At 54.1% G+C, this 16,015-nt stretch overlaps 6 protein-coding genes across 7 annotated transcripts; 3 read left to right on the top strand and 3 right to left on the bottom strand.

The window, feature by feature from the left end:
• Positions 1 to 84: 84 nt before the first annotated feature.
• On the bottom strand, positions 85 to 4,287 carry PV09_03090. 2 transcript variants are annotated; one of them, XM_016356241.1, is made up of 6 exons: positions 3,834 to 4,287; positions 3,642 to 3,666; positions 3,453 to 3,470; positions 3,193 to 3,314; positions 743 to 3,112; positions 85 to 630 (listed from the first exon to the last, which is right to left on the bottom strand). In XM_016356241.1, the coding sequence occupies exons 1-6, from the start codon at positions 3,920 to 3,922 to the stop codon at positions 579 to 581; spliced, it is 2,676 nt and encodes an 891-aa protein (XP_016215764.1). In that variant the 5' UTR covers positions 3,923 to 4,287; the 3' UTR covers positions 85 to 578. The 2 variants fall into 2 exon arrangements, with proteins under 2 accessions (XP_016215764.1, XP_016215765.1); XM_016356242.1 differs by having other exon boundaries at positions 3,193 to 3,470.
• A 1,745-nt stretch (positions 4,288 to 6,032) lies between these two features.
• PV09_03089 (uncharacterized protein) lies at positions 6,033 to 7,260 on the top strand. The gene has a single exon (XM_016356240.1). The coding sequence runs from the start codon at positions 6,585 to 6,587 to the stop codon at positions 6,903 to 6,905; it is 321 nt and encodes a 106-aa protein (XP_016215763.1). The 5' UTR covers positions 6,033 to 6,584; the 3' UTR covers positions 6,906 to 7,260.
• A 7-nt stretch (positions 7,261 to 7,267) lies between these two features.
• Positions 7,268 to 9,029, bottom strand: PV09_03088 (uncharacterized protein). The gene has a single exon (XM_016356239.1). The coding sequence runs from the start codon at positions 8,438 to 8,440 to the stop codon at positions 7,547 to 7,549; it is 894 nt and encodes a 297-aa protein (XP_016215762.1). The 5' UTR covers positions 8,441 to 9,029; the 3' UTR covers positions 7,268 to 7,546.
• A 223-nt stretch (positions 9,030 to 9,252) lies between these two features.
• Positions 9,253 to 9,516, top strand: PV09_03087 (uncharacterized protein; the record flags this gene model as incomplete). The annotated part of the gene is made up of 1 exon (XM_016356238.1): positions 9,253 to 9,516. One exon carries the CDS (start codon positions 9,253 to 9,255, stop codon positions 9,514 to 9,516), a length of 264 nt encoding a protein of 87 aa, XP_016215761.1.
• A 46-nt stretch (positions 9,517 to 9,562) lies between these two features.
• Positions 9,563 to 10,060, top strand: PV09_03086 (ribose 5-phosphate isomerase; the record flags this gene model as incomplete). Its single annotated transcript, XM_016356237.1, has 1 exon — positions 9,563 to 10,060. One exon carries the CDS (start codon positions 9,563 to 9,565, stop codon positions 10,058 to 10,060), a length of 498 nt encoding a protein of 165 aa, XP_016215760.1.
• Positions 10,061 to 12,810: 2,750 nt separating this feature from the next.
• Positions 12,811 to 14,782, bottom strand: PV09_03085 (uncharacterized protein). Its single transcript, XM_016356236.1, has 3 exons — positions 14,141 to 14,782; positions 13,440 to 14,086; positions 12,811 to 13,387 (listed from the first exon to the last, which is right to left on the bottom strand). The coding sequence occupies exons 1-3, from the start codon at positions 14,240 to 14,242 to the stop codon at positions 13,117 to 13,119; spliced, it is 1,020 nt and encodes a 339-aa protein (XP_016215759.1). The 5' UTR covers positions 14,243 to 14,782; the 3' UTR covers positions 12,811 to 13,116.
• Between the last annotated feature and the right edge of the window lie 1,233 nt (positions 14,783 to 16,015).

The following is a 16,015-nucleotide window of genomic DNA, read 5'->3' as shown; positions in this document are numbered from 1 at the left end:
GACGACAAGCCGTGTGAACGTGATATCCCCAGGAAATAAAAAATGATGAGAAAAAAGAGAAAAGAACAAGGGAGAATAAGCTTTTCGTATTAGCTATAGTCTCACAGGCCTGGTGCTCAGCTAATCCTGTGCGCATTTCAAGGAACGCAGGCGGGTCACCAACCCGCCCATGTGTTCGGGAGATGCGCGAATAAGGAAGGAGTAGGAGGAAATACAAGAATACACTACCGATTTGGTATCATGTCCTCCCAGAAAAAGACCCAAAAAAGGCCAATGGATTTTGCCAGGCCAACCGTTCAAATCACTCCGTTTATAGCTCGGTAGATGACCCAAAAGTATGCTCATAGACCCCACTTTAAATATATTGCGAAGAAAAAAAATTTTTTTTTCCTCCTTTGGGGGGAGAGCAAAGCAAGAGGAAGAGGGTAGAAAAGATTAGTAAAAAAAAATAAAAGGAGAGTTCATTCACCCGCCGTAGATATCTCTTTTCTTCATGCGTCGAAGCGTTGATGGTCGTGAACAAGAGTCCAGAGGATGGTCCGTCATTTCTCCAGAGTTGATGATACAAGTTCCTTAATTCAAAATGCGTTCAGAGGGTTTCCGTCGCCATGTATGCCAAAGAAGTGAAACCTAGCATTAGCTCGTCAGCCTTGTCCGTCACATGGAAGTCAAAACGTGGGATAATAAATTATGAAAAAAAAAAAACAAGGACCAAAGAGATAGAGACAGGGGCATCACATACCAATCCTCCACATTAAGGGTCGTCGGCACAATCGGGCCGCCACCTTTCGAGCTGTTGCTTCCCGTCTCGTCGTTCCACGCCTGCTGGCCACCCGCAGCCTGCCCTACCCCACCCATCTGCTGGGCCCATGCGCTCGGATCATTCTGATGCTGCGGTAGGCTGACCACATGTTGTGGGTTCATGGTCGCCGATGGTGCGTCCAGGCTGGGCTGTTGCTGTGCCATGCTGAGTTGCGGGTCCACGTTGGCAGCCGGGCTAAAGGTTGGGAAGGCGATGTTCGAGTCGGCAGGGAAGAGCTGATCAGGCTGGAAGTTCTGCCACAAGTCTTGCGACAGGTTGGGCGTGTCGCGCGTCACTAGGAACAGCTCGGGTGGTGTGCCAGGTACGGAGAAGGATGGGTTGAACGGTGTGGTTGGGCGCGTGTTGGTGCGCGAGGCGGATGCGCCGAGGAAAGCGTCGGTTGGCTGACGCACCAGCTGAGGAGAGTTGGTGGTCAGCTGTGGCATGCCATTCTCCTGAGTAGCAGTGGCAGCAGTGCCACTGCCGCCCCCGCCGCTAGACGTCAGAGCTGGGGTCTGCGGTCTCGACCTCTCGTACGACATTTGCTGCGAGGGTGGCCCGTTGGTGAAGCCAATATCCATCTCGTCGAACTTACGCTTCTGGGTCGTGTCCGTCGGGGCTACAGCACCGTTCGCTCTCGAGCCCGGATAGCTGCCGTTGTGTTGAGTCTTCTTGTGCCGCTTGCCAGCAGCCTTTTGCAGCCTCTCCTCGAGAGTCTTGTTGCCGAGGATAGACTCGAACAGCGTGTGCACCATCTTAGCAACTAGCCAGACTTTGGACACCTCCCGGAGCGCGTTCATGCAGACCTGCATGCGTTGCTCTGTAGCCTCGACGATCTGCCTGTTGGTGGACCGCATCTGGTACACGTGCATGATCAGGGCGGAGAAAAGCGAGTAGACGATAAATGCAGGTGTGTAACGAAGCTCGTTGTGCTGCGACAGGTTATCGATGATGGAGGTGATCATGCCCGCAGCCTGGTACGCGATGTTGCGTGACGGGTACGCCATCTCCTCCTGGTAGCCGAGCGAATTGGTCTTGGGCGAGCCAGCAGGGGGCATGTGAGCCCTATGCAACAAGCAAAGAGTCGTGTAATAGTTTGAGTGCAGCAGCGCCGCCCAGAAGTGATGATTTTTCTTGTCGTATTGTATCTCCTTGGGGCAATGCTGTAGCCAGTCGGCGAGCGCCATGTCGCTGTGGGTCAGGTCCATAGCCGCCGTCCGTTTGAACTTGGACGCGACCGAGTACTGTTGAGACAGCACGATACCCATAATGTCGCACAGCTTGACGTAGTGGATGAAAAACTGGACGTGCACGGGATCTGGCGGATACTCGGACGGCCGGTCGGGTTCGTCTTCGATGAAGTCCTCCTCGCAGATCATCTCGACGTCGGCGTCCTCCGGATTGATTGCGCAGGGGCGTCCAAGCGCTACGGCCACCGAACGGTCGCGGGAGAACAACGTCCACCATATGCGCTTCCACAGCCGCTTGTCGGCCCGGCTCAACTGCGAATTTTCCACGCTCCTGTGCATGCCAGAACCCTGGGCGACGGCAACAGCGACGCGACTCCAGTAGAACACGTTCTTCGTGACGTCCTCGGGGCCTTCCCAATACCAGCCCATGAGCGTCAGCGCCTGCACAATTGTGACCCGGTCGTCTTCGTAGTTTGCGTCGTACAGTGCCTTGGCTCGCTTGTAGAAGGTCATGGCGGCTGGGGTCGTGGAACCGCTCGAGTCCATCAGCTGCTGGTTTGTGCAAACGCGTGAGCCGGCCAACAGCATGGCTTGCAGCAACAAAAGGGAGGGTGGGTTCTTAGGGTCGCGGTACTGGCGCATGAAACGAGTCTTGTTAATGACAGGCACGACGGGTGCGACCCACTTGAAGAAAGCCTCGATGAGCTCGTCGCATAGGGCGCGCGGTGGTAGCAGGAAGGCACCGCGCTTGTGGAGTATGTCAATCTCCATGTTGTCCAAGTCGTTTGCGCGCGCCTTGGCCCCGCGAACGTTATCCGGCAGCGGGTAATGGACCACATCGCTGGTGCCGTACCGGTCGTGCACTAGAATGGACAGGTTGGAGGACTCGCCCAGGTACGCTACTCTGCCCGCCTCCTTGATCGGAGCCCGGGCAAACTTGGGTTTCATGAATTGCACGTACGTGCCATTGTGGGACTGCTGCTGAGCTGCATATGCCTCCGACACAGTGGTGGATGGTGTACCGTCCAGCGGCTGTTGCATTAGATTCGGCTTGCTCGACGGTTCTGCAGACGTTGGCGTTGTTCCTCCCGGTGAAGTCGAGCCGTGCTTAGACTCGTCTCTGCGAAGAAATGTTACAGTCAGTTTGGTGAACATTTGTGGAAAGCACCGTTTTCTAGACGGGAGGCTGGGAATACTCACTGCTCTTCATCCTTCTTCATGCTTGCCGTCTTCTTTCTCTTGGGTGTTGGAATCTTGCATTCGATGCCGAACGCTGTGCAGTTTGTGCACGGCACGCCTAAGCTCGCGGCGTCGCATCGTACCTAAGACGTACGGGTGAGCTAATCCGTTCAACATCATCCAAAGGTCGGAAACCGTTGGGTCGCACGCCTCCTCAACGCTCTTCGTGCTGGGCGGAGGTAAATGAGGTCGAAAATTTCGTGTGCAGGACGTTTGCATACCTTTCGTGCATGACATGTCTGTATGCGGGGTACGATTAGTAAACGGCTTCAGTGTTATGGAGATTGCGTCGTCATGTCTTTATTTATAATTTTTTGCTGTTCTGTGGTCCATCCTGCCTCGGTGCCGAGGCAGGATGGTGTACAGGACTGTGTATGTAAAGGACGCTATGATTTGAGCGACAAACTCACCTCGCAAGCTCGCGATGCGCGCTGCCTAGTTCGCGTTTAAGCATCCGTCAGCCTTGTGGACTCAAAATATAACAAAACAAAAATCTTTGTGTGTTTTTTCTCCTTTTGTCTCCTTCTCCTTCTTCTTCCGCTCTGTACATATGTGGCGATCGTTACGCCTGGGTTGGCTCTTGGGCGCAAAGGCCTGCTCACCTTCTGAAACTGGGATGGCTCGCACTCTTCGAGTCGTGCGAAGAAGCATTATTGGGTGTTCCCACCATGAAGGCACTTTGTGTAGCCATGATGACCAAAAGAGGGCGCGGTAGGATGTGATCAAGCGCGGCGGGAAGACGGAGGAACCCGCCAGGTAGACGGCAGCATTCACAGGAAACAAGTGGGCGGCAAATCGAGAAGAGACTGGAGGGCGAGGACAGGCGTGCGAAGAGTTTTGCGTGGTGAGGCACGAAGCCTATACGAAGGGAGAGCCGCGCGCTCGTGGGTTGTGCGTGCGTACGTCTGTGTGCGCGATCGAGGATGCGGGTATGGGGGTATGTGTGGAGGGAGGCTGGCGAGAGTGTGTATGTGTACGTGCGTGCGTGTGTGTAGGTGAGTGAGTGAGTGGATGTGTGTGGGTGTTTGAGAGGCGTGTGAATGGCGCAGGTGTTGGTATGTCGACGGGCAAACTCAAGCCGCTGGGGGCTTCATCCCCTGGAGGCCGGTGTGGGCGCGTGTGGGTTTGTGGGCTTGCGGGCGTGCGGGCTTGTGAGCGTGTGGGCGTGTGGCGGCGTGCTGGCCACAAAAAGAGTCGAACAATGCACAGCGGAACCAGAAGCACAAACACCAGAGAGGTCGGTGGTTCTTGCAGGCCTGCACTCCGCTGTCCATCACAAACTGGACGACCTCGATCGCCTTGTTTGGCGCCCCTTATGGCCGAATTCCAGACCAAGTCCTTGCCCAGGGCCAGAGTCCACGAAGACGTGGTTGTAGCCCTGCGCGTGGCCATCACCATGGTCCTCGGCGGCGACTGTCGCCGTCCTCGTCAGGACTTTCATCGCCATCGCTACCATCGTCCACGTTGGCCACATCATCATCTTCGTCGCTTCCCCCCTCCGCGCTTGTCAAGGGCGGCCCAGCATGTGTTCCTCTTGGACAAGAGGACGGCGTCATGGTGGCCGTGTCCAGCGAAGGCTGCCTGCAACAGGTTCACGCACAGAAAACCCCCCAATTGACTTTTCACCCCCCAGAAAGCCCCCCATCAAACCCGCAAAAGACGCAAAGGTGGCAAGCCTCCGTCGCTCCACTGCGCATCATCTACACGCCCCGTAATAGTCCGTAGCCCGCAGTCCGCAGCCCGTAGCCCGCAGCCCTCAGGCCTGCAGCCCATCATCCGTCGCCCATCATGCTCTGCGCACCCCTCCAACCCCGGCTCCTGGTCCGGGCCAGGCCCTGGCAGGTTTGGAAGTAACCACCCGGCCAGTGATCGCCGTTTCCCTTTCCTCGCTATTGCCCCGTACTCAGCTTTCTGTACAGAAGGAGCGTTGCAGTAACGTACCCCTCTCCCTCTCTCTTTCCCTCGCCCTCCGCCTCGCTAGATTGTCACTTCCTAAACCCTCTAACTCTTGATTCACCCACCCAGACCCTCACGCACACGCGCACGCACAACGTTCAGTCCCACGCAGACACTCGCCCTCGCGATCTCGTGTGCCTTTCCTTCCTATGCTCGTCATGCGTTCTATCGCTCGTCCAATCTTTGCGGTGTGCTGACAGAGCGACGACATCGTCTATGCCAATCTAAGCCCGAAGTCTGACAGCCATCGTGAACCCCCAAACATGACAGCATACGCAGACTCCAGAAACACTTCATCGCCACGGATTCGAACAAAGTTGGCCAGCACCTGCGCTCCAATATAGATCCGCATTGGCTGACAATTCCTGGTCTTGTTGCGCGCTGTTGCTGATGCCTGTGTCCGGCCGGACCTGTCCGGGCAAGACGTACCGTAACAAACCGAGTCACGCTCTCTGTCCTGTTTTTTTTTTTTTCCACCCGGCCTGCCTGGTCTCGTTCTCCATCTTTACATCCACGCCCGTCACCGCTTGCCCCGCCTTTGCCGATCTTCAACCGACCTCTCATTGGCTCGTTTGCTCCAGATTCTTTGATGCAAGCCGAGGCGTCCGCGTCTCAAAACACCATGGCACGTGCGCTCCAATCTCATATAGTTGCTGGAATTATTGAATAACTGAACACGGAGGCCACTACATTTCTCGAAGGCTTCCTCATTCGTCGCGACATGCCTCCCCAGGCCCGTCATTAGTCTCCGTCAGTCTGCATGTTTATTATTCCTCCTGCTGCTCACTTCCACGGTCATGCCCTTGCCCGCCAAAGATGGTCCGTCGTCTCATCATGTCGGTTGACTCGGCGCCTACCTTTGTGTTTGGCACTCGACACAACTAGATAGACGGCGGTCGCCAGCCTATCCGGCGACTCGGGTAGAATCTGTAATCACCAGCTGTGAAAAAGGGAGGAGTCAAGGAGAGGGCAGAACTGAATTCATTGATTCTGAATCGTCTACGTGGATTGTGCGATTCGGGCTTGAGCACAACCTGCGATTCTTGCCTGTCTTGCGCTGAAGAAGGTACCGCTTCGTCCTTCTTTGCTCGCCTCTCATAAGGCGTGCCAAGCGAATGCAAGAGCAGATCCGGCACCCTCTCGCCTACGCACAACAGACCGCGCACATCAAAGATTGCCAGATTTCGCCAATGCCCTTACTTGTTTCATCGCCAGCTGGGGGGAAAGAGGCGAGGGCAAGCTTGGGTGCGGAAGGGGATCTGACGTGTGAATAGCCCGGCCCCTGGTAACCCGCACGTTTCTGCATCCACAAAGAATGCACGCTTCATACCCGCGACTCGTGCCTCTTTGAGCTCGTGCGCCGTCATACCAGCGCCGCACCTTTTTGCCCGCACAAGATGCTCACGCCGCGACCCGCACTCTATACGAGAATTAACCTTCCGCATCTGGCTCCGGAAGGAATTACGCATAAATGGTCGACTCAAGGATGTTATCAACGCCGACGGCTGCTTTTCCTTTCTAATCTATCTCCTGAGTCCTTGCAGAAACCACTCCGTGCGCCTCGACTTTCCGTTCAAATCCTCTCTTTTGCTTGTGTCTGCGAGCCTCTTGACGTTTTCAGATCGGCGAGTGCGGGCACCAACTCTGCTCCCACGTATCAAAATGAGGGGTTGCCGTCCAAGCGAACGTGTCGGTCAGGGATCTTAGAGCCCCGTTGAAACCAATGGGGAACAAAGCGTGGCTTCGGAGAGTACTAGTACCTACAGTACAGGACTTTTACATGCAGCTTTAGATGTGTGGAGCGAACGCACGTCCGGTCCCCGACATCATGGCCCATCCGGTCACCGGATCTGCACGTTATCACTCTTGTCACCGCTTGCCCTGTCCAGCATCGGCAGCAGCAGCAGCACTTTGGCGCGGCGCATTAGGAATGGGACTTAGCGAAGCAACAGAAATCACCATGGTACGACATCATGGCCTGGTGATTATGACGAAGGCAAAAAAAAAATTAAAGAGTGCTAGGACATTGGTTTTCGTGAAAGAATTTGCACAAACAAACATTTTAATTAAGACGAAATGTCGATACGTAGACGAATCCACGATTTTTCGGTTCGTGGTGCCGAAATGAACGAGGGTAGATCATTGATCGCCCTACCGCATACGCAAAAATCCAAAGCGCTGCCTTTTGACACCTTCGTCTTAGGGCAGGATGCCAGCATACACGCTGTGTACGCCCGGACCGGCAGCATGGCCACTCTCGTTGTTGCTGTTGTCATCATGCAACGTCGTTCATCGCTTGCCCATCGCCGCTCCACGCACGTGTGCGACGCTGATGAAACCCTTGAGTGTGGACCTCGAACTACGACGTCCCGGCTCTGCGTGCCGCAAACGCCTGAAGCATGACAGCCTGCTGCTTCGCCGTCATGAACGCCAACTGGGTGCTCCCGGCCCAGCCGGCCCGCACGTCCTCTTCGCTCGCCCACAGCCAGGCTCGATGCTCATGCTCGTCCAGCCTGACGCACGCACCCACGGCGGCTACCTCGTCGCCGCCGACCGCCACCGCTTTCGCCTCCGCAACATCGGCCTCGAACATGATCTTGTTCCACCAGCGCTCGCTCCTCGGCTCGCCCGTCGAGAAGCGCGCCGTGCTCACGACGCGCACGAACCGGCTCAGCGTCAGGCCCGTCTCCTCGCGCAGCTCGCGCGCCGCCGCCTCGAGGATCGTCTCGTCCGTGTCCTCGTCCACCGCCCCGCCTGGAACCTCCCAGCACCCGGGGAAAGTGTCAGACAAGCTGCGCTGCAGCAGAAGAAGCTTAACGGTGCCGCTGCTGCCATCGCGCGCAAAGACCATCGTCGCGGTCATGAGCACGTGCGTATCCATATGCGCTTCTAGCCACGTCTTGCCTGTCACGTCGTACGCCGCCAGTGCCGCGGGGAAGGTGAATGTCTTGCCATGCAGAAGCTGCTGCGGCTGCTGCTCTGGTGGCGTCATCAGCGAGCCGTCCTTGTTTCTCTCCGAGCGTTTCGTGCGTCCTCCGTAGTCAGATTGACGCGTCGTTGCGAGTGAACCGTCAGTCGTGCCTACGTGTTCGCCACCTTCGACTTGGCCATGTGAAGTACCCTGCGTGATTGTGGCGGCCCAAGATGCCGTGTCGTCGTTGTGAGCATCAAGCATTGGCCTCCTCGTCATCTCTCCCTTCGTAAGCCGAGTCACGTCGTCTTGCGATACCATTGTGACGTGCAGGCGCGACATATGCCCGTGCCTTGGCTCTGTGTAGCAGAAACGCGAAGACGATTGAAAGGGGCAAGGAGCACCTTGCAGGCGGGTAACAGCAGATTTTGCGCCTTGAAGCTTTTAAACTTTGTCAACCCGAACACGTCGACACATCGCTAACTAAGGTCTTTTCTTCGAATCAAATACTTCTCTGTTGCCTACGTGATCAGGCTGCAACCATTTCAATTTTTTTTTCTCTTTCATTATTTCACTTTATTTTCTCACGCTCGTCTTCTGAGAATGTAGCGTGGCCGGCGACAGTCGCTGATCAGCCGTGCAGGCTGCAATGCTTACGATGCGTTCAAAGGCTCTGGCATGAACAGGCGACATCTTTTCCGGAGGGTCAAGTTGAAATGCGATTTTGGGTTGAAGAATGCCCGGCTCGTGGCAGGTTCCTCGTTGCATTGGTGCCTCGTGGCGAGGCGTTGACCCCATGCAGTTCTTTCGTCACGCGTTTAAGCTCTACGGCGAAAGAATGGCGACCGAGCATTGGCAGCTTCTGAAAACCAAAGAAAAAAAGGTCAGATCACGAAATATCGGGTCGCGAGTTTGAGAACGGGATAAAAATGAAGACCGTTGCGTGTGAGAATTCAAGAGCGACATCAGAAGGCTGCCAGAGGAAGACGAGCGGCTAGCCTAAAACGGCATCCCGAGTGGGCAGGGCTTTGGACGGACATACTCGAGACGGTGCGGAACGGCCTTCTTCAGGTCGTCGCCTCCCCAGCTTCTCCACAGCAGGAATTACTTGTATGGACGCTAGCAGTGTATAAGTATCCTTGACAGCCGCCGCGATGGGCCAGAAGAAACGCATTCAGATCACATCCGACGTCACCGCAGACACCGAGCACTTTTACGAGCGCGTCGAGCACCCCAGCACAGGCACGTCAAAGGTTGTCGAGCACAAGCAACCAAGGACTTCGTCCAGCTCCGTGACCATCACCACCAATCCGTACGTCGTCGAGACGGACGGGTCACCTGAGAACACGCGGACCAAGCAAGGCGCATCGGCCACCGTGGAATTGGAGAAGAAGGGCTACGACACCAGCCAGCTATAGGAACACCGTCGTCATCAACACCGTCGCCGTCACTGTGGAAACCGCCATGGCCACCAACGGGACCACGCAGAAGCTCCGCGTCGTCATCGGCAGCGATGACGCTGGCGTGGGCTACAAGTCCAAGATCCACGCCGACCTGAAGGCGGACCCCCGCGTCTCGGAAGTCATCGACGTCGGCGTCAAGGCCAGCGAGGATAAGACGGCGTATCCGCACGTCGCCGTCGACGCTGCCAAGCTCATCAGCGAAGGCAAGGCCGACCGGGCCATCCTCATCTGCGGCACCGGTCTGGGCGTCGCCATCAGCGCCAACAAGGTGCCCGGCATCCGCGCCGTCACTGCCCACGACAGCTTCAGCGTCGAGCGCGCCGTGCTCAGCAACAACGCCCAGGTCCTGTGCATGGGCGAGAGGGTCGTCGGCATCGAGCTTGCCAGGCGCCTGGTAAAGGAGTTCCTGGGCTACACGTTCGACCCGCACAGCGCCAGCGCGCAAAAGGTCCAGGCCATCATGGACCACGAGAAGAACAACTTCGCCATCAGGACCTGAGTCTGAATTAGGCCGAGGTCAATTTTTTTCTCTCTCTCTCTGTTTTCCAAGGGAAGAGTGGGAGGGGGGCGTTTGGGTCCGCGGGCAAAAAAGGGGGGTGTTTGGCTTCGAATCCGATACCACTTCTTCTCTCGCATGAGAATTTCTCATGATTTTTTTTTCATCCCCCCCTTCTTACATACGCTTCTCTTTGTCGTGCATTTCGCGCCGCTGAAAGGGTTGTAGAGAAAGTGTGTCGGCATCGATCTACACGTTCATAGTCCCTGCGTGTTAAGAAGAACCATCCGTGACAGAATTCTGGTAGTTCCCCCTCATTTTTTTTCCTCTTTAATTTCTGCCTTCCGTTAAGTTTCATTCATCTCGTCATTTCATTTCTCGGTCATCATCAACTTGACACGTCTAAATGTGAAGGCTCTTCCCCTTACATCTCCCGGTCACGCAAAGCCCACATCTTGGATAGAAAGCTGTCGCTTCCACAGGCACTTCACATGCGATTCCTACTCCGAACCTAGACTACACCACATGATCTCGCATCCGGCGGAAAGCCCACGCGGCACCCGGTGCCACCCGGAATCTGGGGAACGGTGGAAAGGAAAGAAACAAATAAAAAGGATCTCTGTTCATTCTCCAATCAGAAAAAAATATTGCTGCCTCTAACCCCGCATCAAACATTGTCACGATCGACACGTGTGGTAGTGGAGACCTTTTTAAGGGCTGCACCCATTCCCTTCCCCGTATCCCGTCACACGGGTCAGGACAAAGACGTGGAGAGGTCTAGATTTGGGCAGCGAGGACGACGCAAACGCCCGCTCGCACGCGTACTTTCGGACACAACGAGGGCCGCGCCGTCTTGTGATTGGCAAGACATGATCGACGAGCTGGACCGCGAGCTGCCAGGGATCCTGTTGCTCATCCTTCCGATGGCTTCCTCACACCCCCTCACCCTCTCATTCGGCCCCCCCCTCAAAAAATCAATGATCGCACGCTGGGATGTCCAATGTTACAGACGGGTCCTCGCAATCTGCTAAACCACCCTCGCAGCGGGTGATAGGCGCCGTTTCACGAAGCAACGGGGATGTGCCCACGAGCGCGCGACGTTGAAAACGAGACACGGTCCTTGCATCCAGCTCTGCTGTGTTGTACGCACATCATCAGGTCGTCCCCTCCATGCACATGCATGCATGGAATATCTGGGGACGAGCTGGTCTGATCCGGCTGCTCACTTCGCGTTCGCGGATCGGAGTGCTCCACTAATCGTTGCTGTTCGTGCTCCTCGTCCCTCTTTTTTTTTTTGGCACGCTGCCGGTCAGCTCGTGAGGCGCGTGTATAAAGAAAAGCGGTCACGCCTCGCGCGGTGCCCAGTGGACACGCCTACGGCGCAGAGGTGCGGTCTTTCGCTTTCCGCGGAGTCGACTGGTCTGGTCCGCCCTGACGGCAGCACGTACGTGAACGTGCGCGGCTGTCTCGCGTCGTCTCTTGCTGCTGGAGGACTGCAATGATCGACCGCGCGCCGGGCTTACTCCATCCGGGTCTCGCTCATGCGACCTTGGGTGGTGCGCGAGTCGCCGCCGCTGTACGATGACGAAAATGGAGCGGAGCAGGGACGCGTACGGGTAGACTTGTGCGTTATACGGACGGCAGCGTCACGTCCGGTTTCCGATCCGGGCTGCTTTTGGGCTGAGATGGGCAAAAAATGTCGTATGGGGACGTGTGGGCGCACGTCTCAAGATCGCGCGGCTCTATGCGGTAGTTGCCTCGGAAGGATGCTTGGGGGGGAGAGCGAGGTTTAGCTCTCAACCATTCAGCATGTACCACGCACTCGTGTCTAGACATGGCCAAAACGCACCGCAACGAAAGCCCATTCTCATCCTCCCGCCGAAAAGACCACATCCCTGTGGTGGTGTGGTATCTACGTTGCCTGACGGCAAACATGCTCGTTTGGGAGTTTATTCGCGCTGCCCGATGAAGGGAGCACCCAATCTGGGACTGCTGCATGCTAGGCTGCACGACCGTCTTCCACAAGTTCGGATGAGTGAACGATCGCCGGCGAATATCACGACCGCAAGAACGGAGGAGCGGCTTGGGGCCTGCTCACAGCCTACGGGTGACGTGGTCTCGTCAGTGGTGGTCACACCGTAAGCTTAGTCCGTGTCCGTCACAATAGATTCCCTGACGTCTTGAGGGTATTCATAGTATCAATGCAAGAAACGGAGTCAGCCGTTAAAGCAGATAGATTGTTATCTCAAGGGATTACACAAATTCACGGTCTCGGTCATGACCAACGGGTTTGAATTCTTTAGGTGTGCGACCGGGAATGATATTGCCAAGGTACGGCGTTCGTGAGAGACGATGCAGACATGTTTGCTAAGGAGAGATGAGGGCCCATTCCACCTAGCTTTTCTCCACGCGTAGAGTCTATCGGATTCGGTGTGTGCCTAGCTGTGGCTATCTAAGATGGAGAGCGAGTCCTCAGAATAGCGTGTTGCAGACAGCGCCGCCGCCATCACACCTGGGCAGGAGTAAGCGTTTGTCGAAAACTGAACGTGAAAATCAACAACATGTCAGACTCTCAGTCGTCAAGATGTCCCATATTTCGTTAAAATAAGGCAACATGTACTCCGTTAATGCTACATTTGTTACAAATGAATGCGGCTGTCTCAGTATTTTCAAAACAGACTATAAAACGGATCGCATATTCTCCCATCTTGCTGCGAAAAGATCATTGATCCTCTCGTCCTTACTCTTGAGGCCCTTCTCCAAGTACCTCGCCCATTAGCAAAGCTGGATTGTGCGCCCGCTCAACCGTTGGTGTTTGTTTCATTGTAGTTTTTGTCCGGTCTTCATGTGAAAATCTTCTACCAAGTCAAGTGTGGTGGCTTTTTCATCAAACGCATCAATTGAAAAGGCAGGCGTCCTTGCCGCTGAACCATTTTCATTTAGGTGCTGTATCTGAACCTTCGACAGTCGAGCTGGACTTAAGAGTCTTGCCATGGCTAAATGCGCTAAATGGTATCGACGCATGTTGCTTACGTTGTGGCATCGTTATGAAAACCTGGTCAAGCGGTCTCTGTTCGTATTGTCTGAATGTAATAATTGGCAATGGCCCTGTGTACTTTGTGCTGCTTTACTACGTGTCGTTTGGCATTGTCTCTTCTGTCTTGTAACTTTTGTCCACATCCTGGGAAGACACATATTACGATTCGGCTTTTGTTATGCTTGAGCATGTGTCGATTAATATCCTTGGGACTTTTGGCGCGGTGGCCGCAAACTTCGCATTCATGACGGAAGCCATCCTTGTAGTGGTCATTATGCGTAGCTTCATGACGTCTAGGCCAAGTTATTAAATCATTTCATACATGGATTCCTTTTCATTACATACCGTAGACCCTCAGCGTTTGCAAGCAATTTGCCACAATGTCGGCACTGCTTTAGCTCCTTACGCACGCCCTTCGACGAAGTCAACGAAGCCGCTGATGATTGACTAGCGGAGTATTTAACCCCCGGGCGAGGACCACACCAAGGGTTCGCAAATTCTTGCTGCGATGAGTTTGATATAATTTGGTCAAAGTGACTTGTCACATCCAAAAAGGAATGTTCCCGTGGATTAGTTGGACCACAGAAAGTGATTGAGCTCGCCGTATTTCGATGATACACAGAGCTCGTTTCTGAATCCTGCATTGTCCAACTCGACTCTGACGGAGGAAATGGAGTCGGACCCTCCATGGCTCCTAAAAGTGAGCTCGCCGGGACAACTTTGCTCTTGTAGCTTTGGTGTATATTGTTTGCTGCTGATGTCGATTGAAGACTCGAAAATCCAGGTACGTAATTATGCCCAAAACAGCTTTTTTGGTCCGGTTGAAATCTTGGAACAGGAGAAACACCGTTAAGCACAGGGTCCTCGATATTTAGTGAAGACGGGTAAGAATCGTCGACGTTAAGCGTAGATGGGAAAAGTTGGGAGGGATCTTGGCGATAAAATGGTGTAGTATCTACGGGAAGATCTCTTTTTGACACTTCCACGCTGAGCTAGTTTTCCGTCAGCATTTTGGGCAACCGTTGGCTTCTCAGTTCGCTACTGACCCCATCGTCAAGCGTTGTCCAGTCGGCCATGTCGTGGGGAAAGGACGAATTGTCAGAATTGGAGTTCACAAGGAAGTGGTGGCTATTTGCAAGATCGGACATGGTAGAGCTTTTGCAAAAGTTTCGTTGGTAAGCGGTGATCAGTCTCCAAACAAGACGGGTACAGCCAACAGTCACTGCAGAAGCGGTGAGAACGTAGGGTCTGCAAGTCAGTACCGAAAACCCAAGATTTGAATTCCTTCTTCAGCGACGAGGCTGTCGAAATGGTTTAGTCGATCGACGGTTCTTTTTGTAACGATGGTTGGGAGAAGAAGACATCGCAGAAGGCCATCAGTTCACGAGGTCAAAGTCACGACCTTCTACCACAGAAAGGCAACCAAGCTAAGAGGCCATACCCAGTAGCGTCCATTTTGGAACAAAATGAACGGCCGTAATTCTTCCACGTTGTAGGCATACCAAGGCAGGGAAAAGGCGTAGCAAGACAACATGATGGCCTCGAAACGCTAAAGAGTTTGAACTTTGGTGGCGTTGCAGAAGACAATAATACAATCTCGAGAGCTTCTCATGCCGTTTAAAGCATGCAATTATTAGCCGACGGCCTGCCGTCTCTGCTCCTGCAGCTAAGTGGCTTCTGCAACAGAGCATTTTCGGAAGCAACTATAAGCCGTCGCTTAACATTCCTGCACAATGTGGCGGACCTGGTGGATCGGAACCCATCAAACCGGATCAAACGAAGGAGTTGGGGGTGCGTACAAGCATGAATTGACTGATTGTGCGCCGGAAATGTGGTGCGCGGTCCTGACCGGCAAGCGTGGTCTCTGGAGGTGCGCAGGCTACCCATATTGAGCCGCATTGATGATAAGAACATGGGATTTTCCGGCGTAGACCAAACTGAGCAGTTGGGAGAAACTTTGCGCACAATAGTCTCTGGTGACATTTGCACCCGAAGAGCATCTGCGCTTCGTCTTTTCAACCCTGAGATCGGTGTACCTACTCAACCACGTCGTCAAAGTCGCGTTCCTCTGATACGCCAAAACGTCGTTCAATACCGGGGGCCAAGATATGGCAGAACTCCTGCCTCGCAATGAACAGAGTGTGCGCATTCCTTGCTGTTTTCGATTACTCTCATGAAGAGGGAAACTCGACGGCAGCCGGCGCTCCTCGACCAGTGAGCCCTAGAGACAATAAGCAGAGAGCATCTGTACCCGTTGCTCATCCAATCATAGGAGTGTTACTATACTAGCTCACGTGACATAGGGTATCAAAACGTATTGTGAGAGAATCAGAGATTGACATTTAAAAAAGTCTTGGGTGCAGTCAGGGATACAAATCGTCGCCACAAAGAGGTTAGGAGCCTGGTGTGAACGGGAAGAGGCCTCGGTAGCAGGATTCGCAGGCAACTGAACGTCGCCAAAGAATTGTCAACCACTGTTCTTCATCGGCGACCTCAGGAAGATAAACCTTGTGATTTGTTTCCTCATGCCGCGACAAGCATCCGCCTGGTGGTTTCCATGCAAAAACTCATCGGAAATTATTTGCTAGACCGCCCCAAGGCCGAGTAGAAACTCCGCGGAACAGCTTAATATTCCTGGATAATGCATGACCTCAAAGCAGCACATTTTCATTTGAATAATGGCTCGTCGGAATTTGGGTGGATTTGAATCTTCATAAGAGTGGAATGGCCGATTTTTTGTAGTCTGTGGTCTCAATCCACAAGTGTCTATACAAGGTTACTCTTGGTTTAGTGATGTTACACGAATAACAAAATCGTCGTGCAAGAAGGAACAAAAATCGGAACTGGCCGTCAAGAAGTCGAATTTGGGAGGATTTTGCCTTTGAAGACGATGATCATGAAGGATAAGTCCAGTTCAAGGA

Source organism: Verruconis gallopava (genome assembly GCF_000836295.1).
Source record: "Verruconis gallopava strain CBS 43764 unplaced genomic scaffold supercont1.8, whole genome shotgun sequence".
NCBI classification, from domain to species: Eukaryota; Fungi; Ascomycota; class Dothideomycetes; order Venturiales; family Sympoventuriaceae; genus Verruconis; species Verruconis gallopava.
The sequence above is the reverse complement of the archived record's forward strand: the minus strand, read 5'-3'. Positions and strand labels throughout refer to the sequence as shown.

Excerpts from the sequence above, each read along its gene's own strand:
- PV09_03090 (XM_016356241.1), bottom strand. The coding sequence starts at position 3,922 with ATGGCTACACAAAGTGCCTTCATGGTGGGAACACCCAATAATGCTTCT. Across the intron at positions 3,667-3,833 it reads AGCCATCCCAGTTTCAGAAG|GCAGCGCGCATCGCGAGCTT; the intron begins GTGAGCAGGCCT and ends AACGCGAACTAG. Across the intron at positions 631-742 it reads ACCCTTAATGTGGAGGATTG|GTTTCACTTCTTTGGCATAC; the intron begins GTATGTGATGCC and ends AGCTAATGCTAG.
- PV09_03089 (XM_016356240.1), top strand. The coding sequence starts at position 6,585 with ATGCTCACGCCGCGACCCGCACTCTATACGAGAATTAACCTTCCGCAT.
- PV09_03088 (XM_016356239.1), bottom strand. The coding sequence starts at position 8,440 with ATGTCGCGCCTGCACGTCACAATGGTATCGCAAGACGACGTGACTCGG.
- PV09_03085 (XM_016356236.1), bottom strand. The coding sequence starts at position 14,242 with ATGTCCGATCTTGCAAATAGCCACCACTTCCTTGTGAACTCCAATTCT. Across the intron at positions 14,087-14,140 it reads GGACAACGCTTGACGATGGG|CTCAGCGTGGAAGTGTCAAA; the intron begins GTCAGTAGCGAA and ends ACGGAAAACTAG. Across the intron at positions 13,388-13,439 it reads GCAAACGCTGAGGGTCTACG|ACGTCATGAAGCTACGCATA; the intron begins GTATGTAATGAA and ends AACTTGGCCTAG.